The sequence below is a fragment of the Lagenorhynchus albirostris genome, chromosome 14 (assembly GCF_949774975.1).
Source record: "Lagenorhynchus albirostris chromosome 14, mLagAlb1.1, whole genome shotgun sequence".
In the NCBI taxonomy this organism is placed as follows: Eukaryota; Metazoa; Chordata; class Mammalia; order Artiodactyla; family Delphinidae; genus Lagenorhynchus; species Lagenorhynchus albirostris.
This window is the reverse complement of record NC_083108.1, coordinates 65,286,144-65,304,886: the sequence shown is the minus strand read 5'-3', so window position 1 is coordinate 65,304,886 and position 18,743 is coordinate 65,286,144. Positions and strand designations below refer to the sequence as shown.

The 18,743-nt window shown below is 54.9% G+C and overlaps 1 protein-coding gene across 12 annotated transcripts in view; it reads left to right on the top strand.

Annotated features, from left to right (window-relative positions):
- The window catches only part of TCN2 (transcobalamin 2), a 34,854-nt gene extending 20,567 nt beyond the window's left edge, over positions 1-14,287 (top strand). The window contains exons 4-13 of one of the 12 annotated variants that reach the window (XM_060170339.1): positions 419-635; positions 941-1,148; positions 4,131-4,323; positions 5,062-5,219; positions 6,216-6,377; positions 7,612-7,784; positions 7,910-8,096; positions 8,940-9,111; positions 11,472-11,585; positions 13,717-14,287. In XM_060170339.1, coding sequence (XP_060026322.1) covers positions 1,085-1,148; positions 4,131-4,323; positions 5,062-5,219; positions 6,216-6,377; positions 7,612-7,784; positions 7,910-8,096; positions 8,940-9,111; positions 11,472-11,585; positions 13,717-13,726 — 1,233 coding nt within the window. In that variant the 5' untranslated portion in view covers positions 419-635; positions 941-1,084 and the 3' untranslated portion in view covers positions 13,727-14,287. Of the gene's footprint in view, positions 1-418; positions 636-937; positions 1,149-4,130; positions 4,324-5,061; positions 5,220-6,215; positions 6,378-7,611; positions 7,785-7,909; positions 8,097-8,907; positions 9,112-11,471; positions 11,586-13,716 lie in introns of those variants that run through there. The other 11 variants (XM_060170343.1, XM_060170340.1, XM_060170338.1 and 8 more) reach the window with 11 other exon arrangements.
- The last annotated feature ends 4,456 nt before the right edge of the window (positions 14,288-18,743 follow it).

Below are 18,743 nucleotides of genomic sequence, written 5' to 3'. Positions count from 1 at the left end.
ACTGGATTATCTTGAAAGACTGAACTGTGGCAATTTGCCATAAAATGGATTGCAGTAAACATTTTATTTAGAAGTGATTAGAGATGTTTTAAGGTCGTAACATCTTCACAAGTTGAGCTGGAAGGGAGCTTAATTAGAATGATCTTCTCTAACCCTTTCAGCTCACACAGGAGAAACTCTTTCAAACTCAGAGAGGTTAAGTCACCTGGCCAAGGTAACACAGCACCTCCAGAGCTAACTCTTGGACATAGATTCTCCTGTGGACCTAGGCAGGTGGGGGAATCCTTTGTTCTCTCTCCTCCTTGAAGAGAGTTTTTTTAGGTTACTTTCTTAGTCCTGACAAGTGGCCCTGCTAACCATGGCTTTGTGTCTCAGATGATTAAGTCTTGTTCATTAAATGGCTTTGTTTTGTCTCCAGGAGGCTCCCAGCTTTCTGGTCGGCTGAGAAAACTGGCCTGTCTGGTCCGGTTCGGCTGCACTCCACACACCCCCACCCCCACCCCACCGCCGGGGCGGGCTGGCAGAGAACAGCTGACTCCAGCCGCTGCTCATGTGACCGTCGCAGCTCCCTGTCCTGCTCCCTGTCCCAGGCCAGAGTGGACACTTTCAGGGTCTCCTTCTGGGAGGGGTACCAGGTAGGCACCCCAGCCCTGCCCGTCCACCGCTGGAACAGCCAAGGGGATACAGGACAGGAGTGGTCGGACAGACTTGGGCAGATCAGAAGTCAGACCTCCTGTGCTGGTCCAGGGCTCTTTGGGCAGCAGGGACAGAATGTGGTTGGCTCCGCAATGTCGCACACCACCACTGCTTGCCCTCCCCCTCCCCCTGTCCCCGACCTCCAGGAAGGCCTGCTCTGCCCTGCCCTTCCTTCCTCTGTTCTTTGGCCTTCCTTTCCCCTCAGCTACAGACCTTTTCCCCTTTCTCTCTGCTGACTTAGCAGCGTGCCGCCAGGCGTGGAGGGATTAATCAGTGACAGGAAGCTGCCTCTTTCGGAGCAGTGACTGCTGTGGTCAGGAGAGCCTCTGCCAGGCCAGCCCTAGGAATCTGTCCTGCTCCCCGCCTGCTGCTTACCCCTGCTCCTGCCATGGGGTGCCTTGGGGCCCTCCTCTTCCTGCTTGGGGGCCTGGGAGCTCTCGCCCAGATCTGCGGTGAGTACCTGGATCTACTCCGTGCCTCTTGCCTGCTGGGTCCTTAGGAGAGAGGACCGTCTTGTCGAAGCCCCTCATTATATAGCTGGAGAAACAGGCTCAGATGTGTGTGTGTGGCAGGGATGACTTAGCTGCCCCTCTGGGCTCCCACAGCAGTTTGGACTTAGCTGGACCTCAGTGTTGTAGCACATTTTATTGAGATGAATTGTATGTCTGACTCGCCGCCAGACAAGATCACTTCCATTAATTCAGTCATTTGTTCATTTATTCATTCAATACACATTGATTGAGCCTTCTCTTTGCCAGGCACCATGTTAGGCTTTGGGGAAAGAACAAAGAGCAAGACAGGTCTCCCCCCATCCCTCCTAGAGCTTCCATTCTAGTGAAGGGGATGGTGGTCAAGAGGCAAGTCAGTGCTGTGTTGGGGGCTGTGATGAGTGCCAAAGGAAGCCCAAGGCCTGGAGGGGGTGGGGGAATGCCAATTCAGGGAGAAGGGGTGGGAAGGATTTCCAAGGACCAGGGAGTGATGCAGAAACTAAGACCCGAAAGAGGAAAAGGAGCTGGCAAGGAAAGGAGTGAGGGGCGGGCACCCCGGCAGAGGGAAAGCGAGCGTGTGGAGACCCTGGCGGGTCACGGTGGCGGCAAGGCGTTTGCTTTACGTTCCATACAGGGGCCTGCCTGCTCCGGTGCCCCTGGGAGTATCTCGGGAACTCTTGGGACCTGTCTGGGAGTTGGAGCGCACAGGCTCAGGGCTGCTCGTGCCCCGGAGCCCCACGGGAAGCAGAGGCAGGAAGGGAAGGTGGGCCGCCCGCCTCTCTTCATTCCTGGTCGTCCTCTGCCCACAGCATTTCGCTCTGCCTACACCAGCAGGGTCTCCTGTGACCCTTGCAGAAACCGAGAGGCAGGTTCAGTCGTGTGCAGGTGACTCATGAAGCAGTCAAGGGTTGAAGGGGCCAGGTGACCTGCCCAAGGCGCCCCAGCTTTCCAGGGCTTTGCTGGACTCAGTTCTCAGAACTCCAGGTCACGGTCTTCCCTAGGCACCAGGAGCCTCCCGCCCGGCGTGTTCCACAAGTGCCACCAGACCCCTCAGCCCTTGGCTCTTGGTTCCTGTCCAGGCAGTCCCCAGGGCAGACCCGGCACCCTCAGCGGGTATGAACCTTTCAACAGTTGGTCCATAGGCCTGACCCCAAAAGAGCCCTGGACTGGGTTCGGGGGTGCAGCCCACTGCTGCTGGGCCATTTAGTCACTCCCAGTCTCATTCACTCACTTATAAAATGGGCTAAGAATGCTCCCCTGCCTTCCTCCTTGGTGTGATGCAAGGATCCCACCACCTGCTTTACCAGGTTCAAGCCCTGTGTGGCTGTGAAACTGACACAGATCTGCACTAGTGCCCATGCAGGATGGGCTTCGTGCTTCCTCTTGTCAAAGCCAGTCCTCAGCAGGCAGAGCTGGGCGGCCCTGTGAGCTGGAGGCCCTGAGGGGAGGGAGCTCGCCCAGGCTCACTTTTATTACCCTGGGTGAACCTTAGCAGCTCCTTCCTGCTAAGGAAGCTGAACTGTGTTTACCCACCTCTCTTTACAGCACCAGCTCCTCTTCCTATCCTGCTAATCCCAGGGCTGACTCACCCGCTGGAGGTCAGAGCCCAAGGTGGGGGCGGGGCTCCCTCTCCAGTTTGAAGAAAAGGGAGAGGAAAAGAGAACTGTGGAGGGAGAGATAAGGAGAGAGACAGGCTGAGAGATGGAGAGAATGAGATAGATCCAGAGAGAGAGAGAGATTCCTACAGAAATGGGGGCAGGCACACAGAAAAGCACTGAGAAAGAGAAAGGAAAAGAGAAACAGCCCCCTCCCCAGTTCCTTTGCTCCGTCCCCTGGGAGGGGCGACCTGCCCAGCAGCTGGAGCCCCACAGCAACTGGGAGGCAGTAAATGGGGAAAAGTCTAAAGTGGCTCCAAGGCCACCTACTCAGCTCAGGTTCCCTCCCTTCGGGAGGAAAGCGCCAGTCAGCTGGAGCTGGGAAACACCCCTAAGGGCTTCTGCTTCCCTCGTGGGTAAATCCCGAAGCACACAAGGATGATGGCTTTCTAACAATTCACCTCACAATCTCAGGTCCTTTTCACCTAAACTGAGGGGGCAGGGAAAGCGTTATTCTGAGATCTGCCCAGAGGAAGTTCACCAGGCAGCCCCAGTTAGCCAGTGGGCAGGCTGCAGTGTTTTTGTTTTTGTTTTTTTTTTAATTGGAATATAGTTGATTTACAGTGCTGTGTTAGTTCCAGGTATACAGCAAAGTGAATCAGTTATACATATATATCCACGTTTTTTGAAGATTCTTTCCCCATATAGGTCATTACAGAGTATTGAGTAGAGTTCCCTGTGCTATACAGTAGGTCCTTATTACTTATCTATTCTATATATAGTAGTGTGTATATGTCAATCCCAGTCTCCTAATTTATCCGCCCCCCTTCACCCCTGGTAACCGTAGGTTTGTTTTCTACATCTGTGACTCTATTTCTGTTTTAAAACTGGTTCTGTAACCTGTTCCCTGTGTGAGTTGAAGTTTTTGTAAATGGGTAGAACACTCCCACACTTTGGACTTCTGTTTCCTCTTTTGTGCAATGCGATGATGGCAGTACCTACGTCACAGAGCTGGCCTGAGGACCGAGGGAGGTGGGGTGCAGTGCCTGCGGCACCCCACGCTGCTCGGCATCCAGTCTCTCTGTCACTCCTGATGGGCAGAGTGGCTGCCTGGCACCCGCTTCCTCTGCCCTGGGCCCACCAGCTCTCCCTGGCCCACTCCGGCCACTCTTTCAGGATACCGGCTTTTCCTGTTACCACTGCCTCTTGTTACAGTCGGACTCCCGCATACGAGTAGGGTGTGTGCCAGGTGACAGTAAGGTGGGGATGTTTATTCCCTGGAGAAGACCCTGGTAAGGTGTCACTGGTGGCATGGCCCTGCGACCTCACTTGGCCTGTTCTCTTTCCTAAGAAATAACAGAGGTGGACAGCACGCTGGTGGAGAGGCTGGGCCAGCGCCTCTTGCCCTGGATGGACCGGCTCTCCCCGGAGCAGCTGAACCCCAGTATCTACGTGGGCCTGCGCCTCTCCAGCCTGCAGGCTGGGGCCAAGGAGGCCCACTACCTGCACAGCCTCAAGCTCAGCTACCAGCAGAGCCTCCTGAGGTCTGGCCATGCTCTCTCTCCTCTTTTCCCCATGGCGTGCTCCACATCCTAAGAGACAGGAGATCTGTGTTCCGGTTTGGGCCTGTCACTGCTTTGTTGGGAGACCTTAGGGCAACTTTCATCTCCTCTGGGCCTTTCTCCATCTGTGGAATGGGGTTGGTCCGACTAGACTGGAGATGCCAATCTGGGGCCCTTGGGCGGCTACTGTACCCTCCGGTACCTGAGGCAGACATTACTAATCCATGGCCACACTCTTTCATACTGAGCCCAGCAGCAGTATTGGACTATCCGTGCTCCCTTTCCAGGGGCATTAAGAGGAAGCCTGTTCTGAGGTCCAGCACAGGAGTCTGAATGAGAGGTGAAGGGTCAGGACCACCATGGAGCATCTCCTGCTTGGACTCCCTCTTGAGAAGTGGATGCAGGGCAGGGAGAGGAAAGAAAGGGGAGAGTGTATGGGTGAAGTGTGACCAAAATGGTGGGGCAAACAGGTCATTTGGATGCAAGAGCCCTCAGAGTTTATCCTTGAGTTTAATTTCTCATCTTTATGAAATAAGCGTGACATACACAACTTACATAACTGACTACATCTGCTTTTGGCAGGTCTTGGAAACGTTCCAACTGCTAGGATTTTTTTCCGCTTTGTAGTGGTGGTGGGGGGGCACTCCAAGCCAGGCTTACCAGGGTGGCACTTTCTCACTGAAGTGTTGTTAACTGGCGTTGTCCTATGTCTGCCTCCAGCAATGACAACAGTGACTCCGAGGCCAAGCCCTCCATGGGCCAGCTGGCCCTCTACCTGCTCGCTCTCCGGGCCAACTGCGAGTTTGTTAGAGGCCGCAAGGGGGACAGCCTGGTCTCACAGCTGAAGCGATTCCTGGAGGACGAGAAGGGGGCCATTGGTGAGGAGGCGAGGTCTGCCGGTGTGGGGGAGGGCACATCAGACAACATTGTCTGGTGAAACGTCTACATTAGAACTTCGGGTTCTCTCCCCAGGCCTCTTTCCTGCCCTCCATTCTGCCTGTCTCCATATCTGCTAGAGGCTTGGGCCTGTCCCGGTAGCCATTCTTGATCAAGCCTTTCCTGCATTCCACATACACTCTGTTGGCAAGCCCTGCTGCTCACCCACCAAGACTGGCCTGATTACCCACCCCTGGGACAGCTGCACAGCCTCCCTACTACTCACTCCTTACCTCTCTCCACTAACTTTCCTGCCTCCTACCTCAATCTGGCACACACAGAGCGAGCCTTTAAATATAAATCTGATCTTGTTAGCGCTGCTTAAATCCTCCAGCAGCTGCTGCCTGCTGTGGTCACAGCCCTCAGGCCCAGTCCTGCCCACCCACCCTCTGGCTCACCCACTCGCCCGCCCCTCCGTGGGCTCCGGCCATCCTGGCCTTCTCTCAGCTCACAAACCAGCGTCTTGACATATGTTCCCTCTATCTGGAAGGTTTCCTTCCCCTTCCAGCTCACTCCTACTCCACCTTTACCTCTCTCCCGCCCTTTCTCCCCAGCATCCCTGACTCAGAGAATCCTTCCCCGACTCCCCAGCTACTCAAAGACCTCTGTTATTTGGCCACGTGGACCTCGGTCCACAGTTCAGTTATAATCACGATCTCGTGAGCGTGGGTTGTGTTATTTCCGGAGGCCCTGGCTGCACTGTGCCTGGCCTGTCATCACTGTTCATACCTCCAAGCACAGCGTCTGACACTTAGTGGGGTTTCAGCAAGTATGAGTCAAGGGAATGAAGGAAAGATGGATCCCACGACCCAAAGGACGGTGTCGGGAAGTACAGGCAATGGGTCCAGTGCTGGCTGTGCTGGTTGCTGGGAGGGGACAGAGAGGTCACTCCTCAAGCCCAGCATGACAGCCCCACCCTGTGGTTTTCTCCCTCCCAGGGCATAATCACCAGGGCCACCCTCACACCAGCTACTACCAGTACGGCCTGGGCATCCTGGCCCTGTGTGTCCACCAGAAGCGGGTCCATGACAGCGTGGTGGGCAAGCTCCTGTATGCTGTGGAACACAAACAGCATCTCCAGCAGGGCCACCTCCCTGTGGGTGAGTGGGCCAGACCCTGAAGGCCAGGCTGGCACTCCTCCAGCCCCCGGCCCCAAATGAAGGCCTCCACCTCTGGTCCCATGCTCACCTTTCCTTGGGACCCCTCCTATCGAGTCCACTAGGAGCGCAATGGTGAGGGTTTGTTGTGGTGCAAGGGCTGCGAGCCAGCGCTGGGGCTGGACTGGCTTCCTGACCCCATCCTCCATCACATACTTACTGTAGGTCACCCTGGACAGATCAGCTGGCCTTTCTGGCTCAGCTTCTCTGATAAAATAACACCCCAGCAGCATCTCAGTAAAAGATGCTTTACATGTAAAGGGCATAGCATGGTGCTCAGCATGGAGAAAGTCCTGGATACACAGCTATGATGTTCTCATCAAATGAGCTGAGAGGCCTGAGGCCTGGATACTGGATCTGCTTCCTCACTGTGTGACCTTGGGTTTCCAGTGCCCTTTCTTGTCATCATGATTGCAAGGTCTCTTCTAGGCCTGGCTGTGTTCTGTGAGTGTGTGTGCCTCGCATAGGGCGGGGTAGGATGGAGTAGGTTGGAGGTGGGGAGGGTAGGTACCCAGAGAGAAGAAGGCAGCAGGGCCCCTGCCAGCAGAGAGCTTGTTCTGCCTCAGAGGCTTATAGAAAACCCACCGTGGACACATTAAATCATCCCAGGGTAGGGAGCTTAAAACCTCCCAGGGCCCAAGCAGCTCCCTGGACCTAATAAACCAGACCACCTGGGGGTGGACCCAGGCACCTGCTCCTTTAATAATCTCCTGGTGAGGAATTCACTGGCAGTCCAGTGGTTGGGACTCTGTGCTTTCACTGCCGAGGGCCCAGGTTTGAGCCCTGGTTGGAGAACTAAGATCCCACAAGCTGTGTAGCACGGCCAGAAAAAAAAGAAAAAAAAAAAAAAAGAAAAATCAAACAAACTCCCCTGGTGATTCTAAAGTGCGGGCAGGTTTGGGAACAAGTGTGTAGGCTAAAGTCCTCTTGGCCCTCCCTCCTCCAGTCTCTCTCCCCAACCTCTAACCCCCAGGCAGCAGACAGGGATACGGTGACCACCCATCCCAGTTTGCCATCCTGGAAACTGGGAAGACTAGGTTGTTGGTCCCCCTAGCTGGTGGAAACTTTCTGAAATGCTGCTCTGACCATATTGTCCCCCTACCTCCAGCCCTCCTGTGGCTGCCCATTGCCCCAAGGTCCTGCCCGGGCTGACCCCACTTGGCTCTGTCCCTTGCAGACACACTGGCCATGGCGGGCTTGGCCTTCTCCTGTCTGAAGCTATCCAACCTCAACCCCAATCTGAGAAACCGGAGCACTGTGGCCCTCGGGAGAGTGCAAGAGAAGATCCTAAAGGCCCAGACCCCAGAGGGCCACTTTGGGAATGTCTACAGCACCCCTCTGGCACTGCAGGTGGGAAGGAGACTCTGGGCTGGGCTCCACCCTGGTGGCTGGTGGGAGGTGGACTGGTGGAATGCTGGAAGACCTGGCCCCTCCCCGCTGGCTGACCCACCTCCTCTTCCCCATTCCATCACCAGTTGCTGATGGCCTCCCTTAGGCCCACGGTGGAGCTGGGCACAGCATGCCTCAAGGCCAAGGATGCTCTGTTGGCCAGCCTACAGCACAAGGCCTTCCAGAACCCTCTCATGATTTCTCAGCTGCTGCCCATCCTGAACCAGAAGAGCTATGTGGATCTCATCTCTCCAGACTGTGAGGCACCAAGAGGTAGCCGGGCCTTTCATAGAAGCCCTGCTCTTTTCAATCTGCAATGAGGTCTGCCTGTCCCAGGAAGGGAACTTGCTCCATCTTGATTTGCTGAGTCAACAGGGGTTTGCAGGTGTGCATGGGACACACAGGCAGCTAGAATGCAGTCACAGATGCTAGAAGCTCACAGTGTGGGGAGGGAGATATCAAATGGTGAGCTCTGGGCGGGCCATGAATCTCCAGCCCCTTGTGTGATACCCAGTACAGAAGTGTTCGAATGAATGAATGGCGAGAGACACATTTCTGTTAGCTCTGATCATCATAATGAGTCCCAGTTAGCTGCTTGAATCAGGGCTTCATCTGGGAGAGGGACTGGGGTGGGTGGGTGAGATTTGCCAGGGGAGAAGAGGGGAGGAAAGGCAGAGCAGGGAGGGGGCAGCAAGGGCAAAGGCTCAAAGGTGTACAAGACTGGAGTTGGGGGGAAGGGTCTCACTAAAGAGTGGGGTTTGAGAGAATGAGCTGGAGTGGCAGGCAGGAGGGTGAAAAGGAGGGGAGGCCCTCAGAGGTAACATGTATGTTCTATAAATAACCCTGGGTGGGGGGTGCTTGTGGCAGAGAGGTGGGAGGGGGGTACTAGAGGCAGAAAAACCAGTGAGGGGCCTGACCTTGGGTGGCGAGGGTGGTGGGAGCTGAGGGACAGGGGAGGCTGGGAAGGCAGCCAGATGGTGGTGGTGTTGACCGGAATGGGACCGAGGGGAAGGAGGAGGTCTCGATGGGCCACAGTGTCTTCCAGGGAAGAAAGGAGGACTAAGGTCTGGCCCCCTCCCCTCAGATCAGCTGCCCCTTCCCCTCTCCCTGGCACAGTCCTGTTGGAACCAGCTACGGAGACCCCTTCACAGACCCAAGTCCCAGAGGTCATCCATGTCACGCTGAAGGTCTCCAGCACCTTTCTTTCGTACAGACACTCCGTCTCTGTCCCTGTCAGCTCCTCTTTGGAAGATGTCCTGAAGAAGGCCCAGGAGCACAGCAGATTCACGTGAGACTGCCCCCCACCCCCCCGCATCTCCCAGCCCTCACCCGACTCGACCCCACATCCCCAAAATGGGACGTGGATGGGGCAAGGGATGGAGAGAGGGTTCCCTTGGGAGAGGCCCGGGCTCTCTTCCACCTTCTCCGCTGCCGACTCACCCACGCTGTGGCGGAAACAGGCATCATGATTAGGAGAGCAGGCTCCCGAGGCAAACCCTCCACATCTGGAATCTCAGCTCCGCCTCTGTCCAGCTAGGGACCAGGCCAGTTATTTTCCTGCAGCTCATGAGGATGGCAGTTGTGCTCCCCGCATCCACCAGAGACCATGCAGGAGTCCAGGAATTAGTGCGCAGAGAGGACATGGTGCATGCTTTTTGTGTGCAGGGTCCCGCACTTAGAAGTGCTCGATACATGTTAGCTTTCAGAAGAATAAGAATTTTTATTATCAAACGATCTTGGTCCCTGTGATTATTTAATTACCTGGGCAACAAGCCCTCTGCAGAATGTGGAGGTGGGACAACAGCCTTAAACTTGCTTCTCACCCTGAGATTTGACAGATCTGAGGACAAGCATTTCCAGAGCACTGCTCTGTGCCAGCTGTGTCTGTGCCTAAATAAGATGGGAGGGATCACCAATGGGGATCTGGCCCAGAGAATGAGTACCTTCCACCAGACCCCACTAGACCCCAGACTTCTCTTCTAGAAAAATGTGCCTCAGTTTGAGAGGGTCCCAATTTCCGTTCCCAACTGGAGCCCCCAAAGGACAGCATCCTGCTGCCAGGGAGGACCCACAGCTGGCACCTTGGGGTCATCTGGGGCAGGGAATTTCAGGCCAGAGATATGCAAAAACCCCTATAAAGGCTGAAAATTCTCCCAGACCCCAGGTTATTTCTGTAATAATATGACTTAGATGTGTACTAATGTTTACTATTTAAAGTCCTTTCTCTTTTGGCTCTTAGACGGCTATAAATCCTAAATAGCTTTGCAAATTAAGTACAAAGAAAACTGTGAACCAATAACATTCAAATAGGGACTGTCTGCTGAGGAGCAGGTGTACACACCAGTGCCAGTGAGCCCGACGTGCTCAGCACTTTCTTGGGTTGAGCTGCTGTCAGGCGGAGTTTGCACAGGCAGCTGCAGCTTGTACACTCTTCCCTGGCCCCGAACATGCCACTTATTACCAAGCCGACCTCAGTCCTCTGGGGCCACACACCCTTGGGCACCCTTGGGAGGCCTTAGTCGGCAGGCCCTGGATTACCTAGAACCTGCTGGTATTCGTGTTTGGATATTGTTATCAAAATGGAAAAAATTTGAACTTAACATTTTTATTCAGAACTCCAGGACCTCTGAGAAAACGTCAGGGATACCAATCTGAGAAATAATTCTCTTGGTGGTGGAGGGGGGTGTGGAGGCACATTTGAGGCATGTAAGTGCACAGCAGAGAAAGCTGGATTCTAGAAGGAGAGAGAGGAAAAGATGAGAGAGACGGAGAGGAAAGAGACAGAAAGAGGAGAGAGAGAAACGGAGAGAGGCTGGTCCAGAGCAGTTCTCGGGCAGCCATGTGGCCCCGCACTTAAGGGAGGACTGGGGACGGCTGCTCCCTAAAACCTTCCCTTTGACCAGGTCACCCTGAGGGTATTTCTGTTTCTTAAACTACGAAAACCCTCCCTCTCTATGAACAACACCATTGATAAGGAGACAGGAAGGACAGGGCCACAGTGTTTTTAAGAGGATCCCTTTGGGGACTTCCCTGGCGGTCCAGTAGTTCAGACACAGGCTTCCACTGCAGGGGGTGCAGGTTTGATCCCTGGTCCGGGAACTAGGATCCGGGATCCCTTTGTGTTTGTGGCAGTGGCGTCAGGGAGGGGTGGCGTGAAGAAGGAGTCTCTTGGTTGCAAAAGCCAGGAATCTAATCCAAGCCTCTCTGGTAGTGGGGAGCATGGGGTGTGTACAGTCGGAGAGAAGACTGAGCAACCCCAGCCATAAGGATGGGGTGCCCCTGAGCCACAGAAACTTACGGAACCAGGGACCCAGAGCCACCACTGGGCGTCTCTGCCTCTGTCTTGCCTGTTTCCTGCTTCTTTCTCACGCTGGCCTCCCTGTCTCTCGTGGGCCGTTGTCAGCTTCTGATTCCCACCCCCTGCAATGTCAGCCCCCCAGAGGGGATGCAGTCCCCGAGTGGGCGGTGTCCTTCGGGCTGGAGAGGAGGCGTGGAGGAGAGACCATGGTGAGGTGGCCCAGGAGGGTTTGGCTAGCGCTGCCCTGAGAGCGACGGCAGGACTTGCTTGTGTGGGTGGTTCTACTTCTGCCCTTGGGTCGAGGGGAGCAAAAGTCACCTTTCCTCCCTCTTTGCCTGTCGCTTTGGTAGGTATGGAACACAGGCCTCCTTGTCAGGCCCCTACCTGACCTCTGTGATGGGGAACAAAGCTGGGAACGTGAGTTCTGGCAACTCTCCGAGCCCCCGACACCCCCCTGCTGCAAGGTGAGTCTGGTGGCCAGCCCCCTCTGACGTGTCCCCCAGCCCAGCCCTGTCCCAGCACTGAGGCTTTGTCGACTCACGCCAGCTTTCCCTGAACCTTCCTGGGCCTCAGCCTCAGATAACCACTGATGCTCAAGTTTGCATATAATATATTAACTGTATTCTAAAGAATTTTTATATACGTTATTGTGGCAACTCTAGGAAAGCAGATAGGCAAAAATAAGAAAATTAAAATTGCTCGTAATCCACTACCCAGAAATAACTTCTTTTAACTTTTGGTGTATTTTCTTCCAGATAATTCTTAAAATATGTACGTTTGTTTTTTCATAGAAATGAAGCCATACTCTATAGCAGTGCTCTCTGATAGAAATAAAATGTGAGCCACATGTGTAACTCTAAATTCTGAAGTTGGTGAAAGTAACATTAATAATATATCTTATTTAGTCCAATACATCCAAAATATAATTCCAAGATGTGATCAATGCAAAATTATTAATGACATATTTTGCATGCCTGGTTTTTGTACTTTTCAAGTGCTCAGTAGCCACATGTGGCTGATGGCTGGCATATCGAATGGCACAGCTCTATATACTGTTTTGCAATTTATTTTTTTCAGCTGTAACATATTGTAGCCATCTTTCTATGTTGGTATATGTAGGTCTTCCCCTTTCTTTGTAATAGCCACATAGGATATCTCATTCAGCAGGGTGCTTTGGGCTGCAAGTAACAGAAATGTAATACAAACTAGTTTCCATGACATCCATTGGCTCATCCATTGGCTCATGTGACCAGATTCCAGTGGGAGCAAGGACTTCAGCCTCAGCCCCACCTCCCTGTGACTCTCCTCCTCTCTTTGCTGGCTTCCTACCTCCAGAGAGGCTACTCTGTGTCTTCCTGGGGCTGCTCCCTTTTATGACTTGGGAAACTTGTCTCTGAAACCCCCAGCAAATGTCTCCTGGCATCCTGAAGGCGGACTTGGGACACAAGCGCGTTCCTGGACCCATCCCTGTTGCTAGGAGATGGCCCAGATTCTGCGCCCATCATTGGCTAGAGAGAAGGGACCATGGCAAGACTGGCTTAGGCCAATTAGGGCCCAGCCCTGGCGTGGAGTGGGATGGGTGGACCACAGCTTATCAACTCCTGCTGGACCTTTAGGGTGTCTCCAGTTTTAACTCTTATGCCCCAAGCTGTCATAAGCATCCCTGAGCATCAGCCCAGTTACCAGACAGACTCTTAAGGGTCATCTGTCCCCACTCCTGCTACCTGAAACTTCTAGTGGGCATTTGCCATGGGCCAGGCATTGGGCCAATTGCTTTACAGAAGGTGGGACTTGCTGAGGGAGCCCAGTAAAAAGCATTCTCTTTTCCTGCCTGGCTTCTGGACAAATGGAGAAATAAAACCAAGAGGTGACAGATGGAGAGACCAGATCTGGCCTCTATTACTGAGAAAGACTGGACAGAGGAGGTAGCTGAGGGGGAGAGCCCAATGGACTCGGCCATGAGGCAGACATGGATGGTCGTGTCCTCTACGTACCCCCTTCGACTCCCACTCCAGCAGGAAGCCCACTCCCATGGGGAAAAAGGAGGGCCCGGTTGTTGATATCACTATTATCCTCATTTTAGAAATGGGAACACCAGCACTCAGGTTAAATAACCTGCCCAGAGTCACACCCCTAGTGAGTGCAGAGCTGGGGCTTGACCAAGGTGTCGTGCTCGAGCCTGGATTGTCCCTAGTGAGCAAAGGCTCACTTCACTCATGGTCCCCAGACCACACCGAGCAGGTCCCTCTTCCTGATGGCCCTTTGGGGGACTATGAAGACAGTGACCCTGCTGGTCAGGTGTTGTCAGGGTCTCTGGTTCTTTTGGCCCCATGTTGGTTTTCCGGCGTGCTGTCCCATACCCTCCCACACCCTCTGGGGGTCCCCCACTGCAAAATGAGCCTGTGGGTCTCAGCGACCCTGAGGTCACAACTGAGTTCAGAGTCTCCAGACTGGCTCTGGACAGGCCCCCAGTCTCCCTCCACCAAGCCCTGAGCCCATCTTACAGACCGTGGCCTCAGGGCAGGGGTCCAGAAGGTGAGGTTGGTGGGGGGAACACTCCGCCCTGTTAACTCCCAGCCCACAATATTTCTGCAGGTATTGCTGACTACAGACCCAGGGATGGAGAAACCATCGAGCTGAGGCTGGTTGGCTGGTAGACCCCAGGCTCACCACCCCAGCTGCCTCCCACACTTCCTGGGCTTCTGCCCTCCCTCCAGACATCCCTGTAACAGGCACACGCCTGACCCTGCTGCCTCCTCTTGTGCACTTGTCCCCGGATCGCCACAGCCACCACCCCTGCGGGGGTCCTAAACTACCACCCACCCTGGAGCAGGGAGCCCAGCACCTTCCGCAGCAGGTCTGTCTGCCCAGGTCTGGCCCCATCTGGCCCCGCAGGTGTCCCATGAAGGCCACTCATAGGCTGGAGGGCATGAGCATCTGACTCCTTGGCAGGAGGAGGCCACCGGCCGCTGGCGTTGTGAGTACCGCTTGCTCTGGGATGGGGGTCCCGCAAGGAGAGCTCTGTGGCCCTGACCCTAGCTTTCCACTCTTTACTCCATCGGGGCTGCTGCCCCAGAGCCGACTGCGGCATAGCAGCTGGCGAGGGCTCTGTGGGGCTGCTGTCAGCCCACTTCCAAAATGATTAAAGAATTGATTGTGCACATGCCCCAGGGTCCTGATGTCTCATGCTTGGAGCCAGTGCGGGGGCTGGGAGCAGAGAAGGAGGAGAGAGGCCCGTGGGGAGCAGAGGAGGGGGGTAAGCATTCTCCTGGGTAGGGGTGAGGGGTGCACAGGAACGGTGCTGGCGGTGGTGACGCTGATTACTGTTCAGGGAGTGTGTACTTGCTGGACGCTCTCTTGCACAACTCTGAGGTTGTTGATGTTTCTGTTTTCCTCTCTGCTTTACAGAGGGAGAGTGTCTGGTGGGGGGGGCGTGGCTTAGGAGACGACAGACCTGGCCTGGGGAGGCCTCCTGGTTCCTCCACTCAAACACTGAAAATCAGGGGCTTTCATGATTGTGTCGACTTAAAAAAACAAACAAAAAAAAGCATAACATGAGAGTAGCGAGTTAAGTTTTCTTTGGGGCAAAATGAGGACTATAGCCCAGGAGACAGCATTTCAGATAGCTCTGAGAAACTGCTCTGAAGAGGTTGGGGAAGGGTCAGCACTATATATGATCTTAGCGAAGGGGGTACATGTGGTCAAACACACATTTGGGCAGAGATCTGCTGCTCGTCTCTTGAAGGTTACTGCTAGTCACCATTACTGCTAGGCTCCATTAATGATTTTAGTCCTTTTCTAGATAAGAGAAGATGCAAGAATTGGGCTCATAAAATCTTCTCCTAAAAATATCTGCCTGTTCTGCCTGTTTTTCCCAGAGGACAGAGTGCCTCATTCCTGATCTCCACCCTGAACTCCTTTCAGGGTGTGTCGAAGGTCAGCGGCTACAGGAGCTAGTGACCTAATCCTCGTAGAGGCAGATGGCGGTTGACAAGTTTTAGTTGGCAAGTGTTAGGATTACATGGCAGAGTCCAAATGCAACTGGAGGCCCAGGACCCTAGAGCTTTTCCCTAAGGCACAGTCAGGCGCCACCCCAGGCCTCAGCGGCCAGTGGGGTGGGGACCCTGCCTCTCTGTGGGAGGGCCTGGGCTCTGGGCTGCCCTCTGGGAAGTAGGGTTCAGGCCAGGCAGGCACCCCACAAGCCCCACCCCACCGAGGTTAGGAAAGGGGTCTGCCCTTGGAGGGGCCCTCTGGCAGCATGTCAGGTTTCAGAGTGACTCTCACAGGGCCGTCCACGCCATGGATTAAACATGTGCTTCTTCCTCCGATATTTAGGGTCTGGGCAAGTAGGGGAAGTAAGCGATTTAAAAAGTGCTTTACAGGGCTTCCCTGGTGGCGTAGTGGTTGAGAGTCCGCCTGCCGATGCAGGGAACACGGGTTTGTGCCCCGGTCCGGGAAGATCCCACATGCCACGGAGCGGCTGGGCCCGTGAGCCATGGCCGCTGAGCCTGCGCGTCCGGAGCCTGTGCTCTGCAACGGGAGAGGCCACAACAGTGAGAGGCCCGTGTAACGCAAAAAAAAAAAAAAAAGTGCTTTATAGACATCCAAGTACCTAAAAGCCAAATGAAAAAGCCGCCTGTTTTTTTTTTTTTTTTTCCGGTATGCGGGCCTCTCAGTGCTGTGGCCTCTCCCGTTGTGGGGCACAGGCTCTGGACACGCAGGCTCAGCGGCCATGGCTCACGGGCCCAGCCACTCCGCGGCATGTGGGATCTTCCAGGACCGGGGCGCGAACCCATGTCCCCTGCATCGGCAGGCGGACTCTCAACCACTGCGCCACCAGGGAAGCCCGCCGCCTCCGTTTTGAAGGTGAGATGTCTGCTCAGATCCCCAGAGTGCTTGTTCGCCTGTCCTTTCTTAATCTCAGCCAAGGGCACTTTAGAGAGGATTCAGGACCTGCCCTGGGACCCTCTCCTCACAGAAGGGTGGAGGCTCAGAGAGACCTGCAGCTTCCCTCAGGTCACACAGCCTGTGGGTGTCAGAGCCAAGGTCCCTACCCATTGACCCCAGCCCTTTCCCCTGCACCGCCTTGCTGCCTCCTCACCTCCTGAGGAAGCCAGGGCCCTCCCATATAGGGGAGGCCAGCTGTGGCAGGTCCCAGGCCAGGCTAGGGGGAGGGTGGACTTAACTGAAGGGAGCACCCCTGCACTGGGCTTTCAGCGTCCATGGTCTGGATGTGAGCCTCCCTCTGAAGGAACTGTCTTAGTCGGGGTGTGTTTGGCTCTGAGCAACAGGGAGCTACTGAATCCTGCTCAAATCAAAGGATATTTGCTGATGGACTTCCCTGGCGGTACAGTGGTTAGGACTCCATGCTTCCACTGCAGGGGGCATGGGTTTATCCCTGGTCAGGGAACTAAGATCCCACATGCTGCTCGGGGTGGCAAAAAAATAAAAAATAAAAAAGGATATTTGCTGAAAAGACTCAGCGCACCAATTTAAGGGCAGCCAAGGGCAGTAGGGAAATGGAAGTTGGGGCTCAGGGCTCCATCCCTCCACTACCCTCAGGCTCTCTCCTCTCCGTGTCCTCCCCCTCTGTCAGCTTCCTCTGAACGTGGCCCCAGCAGTGACTCTGCTGACTTCCAGTTTAATTCCCCAGGCCCTCTTATCTTCTTAGCCTGTGTCCCAAAGCCTGGAGAGGGGTCTGACCGGCACAGCCCGCTTCTGGGCCCTGGGTCATGTGTCTAGTCTGGCTCCATCAGCAGGGACCCCGAGAAGGGGCATGGGTGGGAGGACAGTCATGTCCACAGTAAGAGTTTGACAAGCAGCGGCCGCTCTGGAATGGGGGCCCAGGTTTGCGTCTGGCCTGCATTTAGAGCTGTGTGACTCCAGACAAGCCCCGTCCCCTCGTGCAGCCTGTTCCTAACTCACATCTGTGGGGTGGCGCCTTGGTTTACATTCATGCCTGTGAGCTCATCATAGATCACAGGTGGGGAGACTGAGGCCCCGCAGTGAAGTGACTAGTCTAGAGACATGCAGCGACAAGAGAAGAGACCCATCCCAAGCCTCTGCAGCTCAGTTGCTGGAAATGGGTTCTTCTTCCCTCCTGGTGCCTCTCAGGGTCCCGCCCCGAATCACCTGCTTCCCGCAGCAGCGGTGGGGGCCGGCAGGTGAAGGGCAGCGCTCAGACCGGAGGGATATGAGAGCCTGTGGGCAGGGGCAGGCTGCTCGGGGCTGCTCTGGGCATTCAGGTGGACCCCAACGGGTGTGAAGGAGCCCCTGCTGCCCTGCCCTCTGTGAAGCTGGGTGCCCACCCCCACCATTCTCCCACAAGGGAACATCCTATGGAGAGTCTTGCTGCCTGCAGGTCAAGGCAGGTTAAAAACTGGGGCTCGGGAGCCAGGTAGATGTGGTCTGAATCCCCCACCACCACTCAAGCTGCACGATCCCTGCTTTGGGCTCTGCCCTCAGCCTCCCCCTCGCCCCCGCTCCCCCACAAGGGTGTACAGCGCTCTCCCTCCCACCAAGGCCAACACAGGCCTCATCTTGGTTAATCCTCATTCCTCATAGCTCACCCCTCACCAGGCCGGGCAGGTGGGAGTGCTTTTTGGCAGTCTTGGAGGAGGTGTAGACACTGCCTACCACTCCACAGTAGCTCAGCTCTTAGAAGATTGGGGGGTGTTTACTATTTTTTAATTCATTGCTGTTTTTTTAATTAAAGGAAGCTTAACTGGAAAACTGACAAAATCTCAAAAAGAATCTAACCCTTAGGGGCCCTGATTCCTCCTCTTCAGGAAATGTGGGGCTAGGGGGGCTTCCCCCTTGGCTGGCTCAGTTTCCCTCCCACAACCACTCCTGGAAAAACGCCATCTAAATACCTGCATATTTTGGTCTTTCACCTGGAAATCTCCTGCCCTACAGTTTGGACTATTCAGCAGTGATTTGCAGGCTTATGCGGGTGTCAGAATCACCAGAGGCAAATGAAAAAAATTCACATCCCTGGGCCCACCAGAGGGTATCTGAATTCAGCAGGTCTGAAACAGTAGTGAGGCTGGGGAATTTTAATCCCAGTCCAAGGATTGTGATGGGGATTAGGGGACACTTGCAGCCATTCTGTGTTCTGACCACCAGAGGGCGCCGTGGACCGAGATGAGCGGTCTCCCTTTGCGGTCTTGTTCCTCCAGACAGGTTGCTGGTTCCTCCATCAAGGACTTGCTGGTCAGACGACAGGCTAGGGGTGAACCGTGTCCCAGTGGGAAGGAGCTTCCATAGAGAAGGAAGCTGGACGTCAGGAAAGAGGCTCACAGTGGGCAGTGATTCTTGCACACTTGGACTCCTGAGCTCAGAGAGGCCAGGGCCCAGCCTGGAATCCCTATCAGCCTGTCCTGCTCTGGAGTGTGCTGTTTACCCAACACCGATGCAGGGGCAAAGGCTTAGTGGCAGCTGCTCTGGCTCCCAGCCCACCTAGGGCTCTTTGTCCTGTCAGGGGTGGGGGCAGAGGGTGGACCCCAGGAATTTCAGCTGTGAGTCAGCTCTGAGTGCCCAGGGGATGGGACAGGGGCTGCTGGCCAGGGATAGATGCTGGCCGGCGGGACCCTGCTTCCGCAGCTGTGGGTGGCCTTGGTGAT